Source organism: Sinocyclocheilus rhinocerous, unplaced genomic scaffold (assembly GCF_001515625.1).
Source record: "Sinocyclocheilus rhinocerous isolate Xijiao unplaced genomic scaffold, SAMN03320098_v1.1 scaffold1333, whole genome shotgun sequence".
NCBI classification, from domain to species: Eukaryota; Metazoa; Chordata; class Actinopteri; order Cypriniformes; family Cyprinidae; genus Sinocyclocheilus; species Sinocyclocheilus rhinocerous.
This window is the reverse complement of record NW_015625783.1, coordinates 902,614-906,506: the sequence shown is the minus strand read 5'-3', so window position 1 is coordinate 906,506 and position 3,893 is coordinate 902,614. Positions and strand designations below refer to the sequence as shown.

Genomic DNA, 3,893 nt, shown 5'->3' with positions numbered 1-3,893 from the left:
TGGAAAAGTCTGTGAAATACACCAAGCAGAACAAACTAACTGCCTATCTCAGCAGGGCCAGAATGCAGTGCAATTTAAAAAGTAGGTGATAAAAGATATGCATATTTTGTTACTGTGCTGTCTTGGCTATAAAATATCTCATCGTTACTGTTCCTAACAGAAATGAGAGAATGAAAATTCTTTAGATATTTAAACATTCTAATCCGAAAAGCAGTTTCTTTTTGTGTGCTGCACTTTTACTCTCAGAATAACAAAAACTCTAATTGCATTGAGAGTCTTACTGTGCGATTTAGAAATTGAAGAAAGCAGAAACTGAAAGTTCTGATATTGGAACAGCATGAGCGAAGAATGGCTTCGGAGGACTCCGGAAAAGAGGAAGGAAAAAATGAAATGGGAATATACAGCATCATTTCACAAATGCAGGAATACACAGACAGAAAAAGAGAAAGAGAGAACCTGCAAGACATCAAAAATCACACAACAGAACATATTAACTGTGAGCAAGTTTAAGTGTCTCTTTTTCCCTGTGCTTGTCGGCCACAGTGAGGGAGGGAGAGAGGGATGGAGGCAGGGATGATGGTGGAGGAGTCAGGGGTGCCAGACTTTTAAGGGGATGCAGAGACACAGGTGAAGGAAGAGAAGAAAGAGGGGGCAAGACTCCCCGGAGACCCCCAGATTTGGCCTCTAGAAGGTGTGAGCGACCACCCAAACCTGGTTCCTTCCCCAGAGAGAAGTCCGGCTCGTTCTCGTTCTCCGAGCTGCAGTCGCTCAGGTCTGTGATCTCCAGCTCAGAGTCAGACTCCGGATCCTGCTTCACACCCTTCCTCCGCTCGGAAGGGCTTTGACGGCCTCCTCCTCCGCTTCCCACACCAACTCCACCCAAACCCAATCCCAGGCCTAACCCCAAACCAAGACCTCCGCCTGTTACGGCAGTGTTGGCCTCCCCTCTTTCCCGGTCGCCCAAACCCGTACCCCCGTTCCCCAGCTCAATCCGACCCAGTGGCAAGCTCCCTGGGTATGGTGGGATGCAGAGTCTGGGAGGCTGACCGCCCGCAGAGCCGTTCGTTCCTCCCGTTTGACCACGTTCTGCCCCGGTCGTGTCTCCGGGGGTTAAGAGTGAAGAGAAAGGGTGTGACAGCTGAGACAGGCTGGATTGGAGCGGGTTGGGATAGAAATGTGAGGAGTAGAGGGAGCCTGGGGGCAATTTGGGACAGTTGTTCAGAGAAAAGGCCCCTGGGAGGTAGGGGTTGAAGCCCCAGGGGTAGTCAAAAGAGGGGTTCCGTGGGTAAGGACCCAACAGGGATGGAGGTTTGGAGTAACAAGGAGCCCCTGTGGGAGAAATTGAAAAACATGGAACGGAAACCTTTGTTAATGTTTAAGATCAGATGTTAGGGCCATGACTGAGAACAGAGAATGTGAGGCAACTCATTCTCAGAGAGAAAATTAGAGGGTTGTTATAAATCATATGGCCTATTCCAAAAACGTATACATATTTATGATTTAAAATGATTTAAAATATGATTTAAAAAAATATATATAATATTATTTACATTCGAGAATATTATGATAAATTATTAATTCCTCTTTTGATTTTTATTTCTGTCTCTCTCTCTCTCTCTCTCTCTCTCTCTCTCTCTCTCTCTCTATATATATATATATATATATATATATATGATCTACATTTTGATAAAAAAAATACAGTAAAAACAGTATTATAATTGTAAAAATATTACAATTACAAATAGCTGTTTTAATATATTTTCTAATGTAATTTATTCATGTGATGGCAAAGCTGAATTTTCAGCAATCATTAATTTATTTTTTAGCTTGTGTCTAATTATTTGTAATTAATTTATTAAATTAAATAATTAATTTTGTGTTATATTTAAAGCCCCTTTCACACAGTAATACCAGTAAATTGCCGTAAAATTACTGTAATAATGTGACATTATTAACCCATATAATGTATTGTTGGCTATTGCTACAAATATACCCGTGCTACTTATGACTGGTTTTGTGCTCCAGGGACACAAATGACCTCTAAATGGTTGTGCCTGTTTGTAAACATGGAGGAGTATACCCGGTCAGTGTTTTTGTTGATGTCTTCATTTTTGCGTCAAACGTTCACATTTATGCAGCTCCTTTTGTCCCAGAGACATCGTATTAGACGTATTTAGACACTTCTTTGACTTCCGTAAACAGCGCGGAGTAAATGCGCCATCTGCGTCAGAATGTTTTGATTGACTAGTAGAGTAGATCATGCTCTCAACACAGAGCACATTATAACTAACTGGTAATGTTACAACTTCTCATACCAGTATACACATGATCTCTTAACGGTAATTTACCACTAAAGACTTTATGTGTGAAAGGGGCTTATGTTTTATCATTTTCTACATTATTAATATAATATTATAAGATGTAACCTAAAATAGAATGGAAAGAGAAATAAGAAATCAGCCAGCTTAGTTTTTCCACAAATGAATCCATAAATTATCCTTATATTCTCAAATATTCATATGGGAAAAAATGATAATATCTTTACAATATCTAACATAATTCTTTACACGGTTTTCACAAAGTTTTTGCTTCCATTATAAACACCTTTTCTTCACATGGTCACCTTTATCTTTACCTCTTCCTCTGTCTCTTTCTTTCTTCATTCCAGCCTACTTCGCTTTCTCTCCTTTTCTCTCCCTCTCTTTTTATCTCCTCAGCCTGTCTCCGTGTTATTTGCTATGCAGGGCTAATTTGAGACTGCTAGAGTGTATGTGTGTGTGTAGCTGGCAGACACATGAATATTGAATCAGTCAGGCAGGCCTCACTTGCTTATGAAAACACAGTAATGGGCGCCCACAGGCCACAAACTGAAGCCTGCACCCTCAATTAGGGCCTTCCTGCTTGGGAAGGGATTAGGACAGGGGGTACACATGGGAGGCAGAGAGGGGTAAGAAGAGGAGGAGGGCGGAACAGGACCTCAGGACAAACAAAGTTGAAGGGGTGAGGGGGGTGTTTTGGGGTGGGGAGTCGCATTGACATACTCATGCCCTCATACATTCTGATACACCGGTATTTCAGTGTACATTCAGAGCATTTGAAAAGACAAAGGAGTGTGCACACGACACCGTATCACTCTCAGAGGAAATGCTAGAGTGCAGAAGTGTAGAATGCAAATGGAAACTAACACTGTCAAAAATTTAGCTATTTAATGAATCTAAATGTAATAAAAATACTACTGATAACAGTCTAAAACTTCACTGCTCAGATGAAGAAAGAACCTTTCCTAATTAACACGAATCCATCATTTTCTCTGTTACATTTGTTAAATTTGTTGTTCTGTTTAATTTATGTCTCACCTGAGCCGAGGAAAGGAAAAGTGTCCAGTCTCAGCTTGTCCCCATCAGGCCCTGGGGCCCCTGCACTGCGCTCAAACAGAGAGGGCCCTCGACCTGATTCAGGCAAACGAGGGAATAAAGACTGAAGGGCCTAGGAAAGATGGGATAGAGAAAACACTGTGTGTCAGGATCATTACACAGTGAAAAAATTAGTGAGAAGAATTAGTTTAATAAATGACATTGTGTATAAACAGTGATTGAATGACAGATTAACGGATCAAGAAACATTTATTATAATCTATTTTAAAAACAGTTGCTTAATATTTTTGTGTACCCCAAATCCTTGTTTCAGGATTCTTTAAAGGGGTCATATGATGCGATTTCAAGTTTTCCTTTCTCTTTGGAGTGTTACAAGCTGATTGTGCATAGATAAGGTCCCTGAAGTTGCAAAGACTAAAGTCTCAAAACCAAAGAGATATTCTTTATCAAAGTTAAGACTCTGCCACACCCCCCTAAAACAGCTCGTTCTAACACGCCCCCACATATCTACCACACTAT

At 40.8% G+C, this 3,893-nt stretch overlaps 1 protein-coding gene across 1 annotated transcript in view; it reads right to left on the bottom strand.

Annotated features, from left to right (window-relative positions):
• Positions 1 to 363: 363 nt before the first annotated feature.
• The window catches only part of LOC107706551 (ETS domain-containing transcription factor ERF-like), an 8,554-nt gene continuing 5,024 nt past the window's right edge, over positions 364 to 3,893 (bottom strand). The window contains exons 4-5 of the mRNA XM_016510303.1: positions 3,357 to 3,486; positions 364 to 1,329 (exon numbers count right to left, since the gene is read on the bottom strand). Coding sequence (XP_016365789.1) covers positions 491 to 1,329; positions 3,357 to 3,486 — 969 coding nt within the window. The 3' untranslated portion in view covers positions 364 to 490. The remainder of the gene's footprint in view (positions 1,330 to 3,356; positions 3,487 to 3,893) is intronic.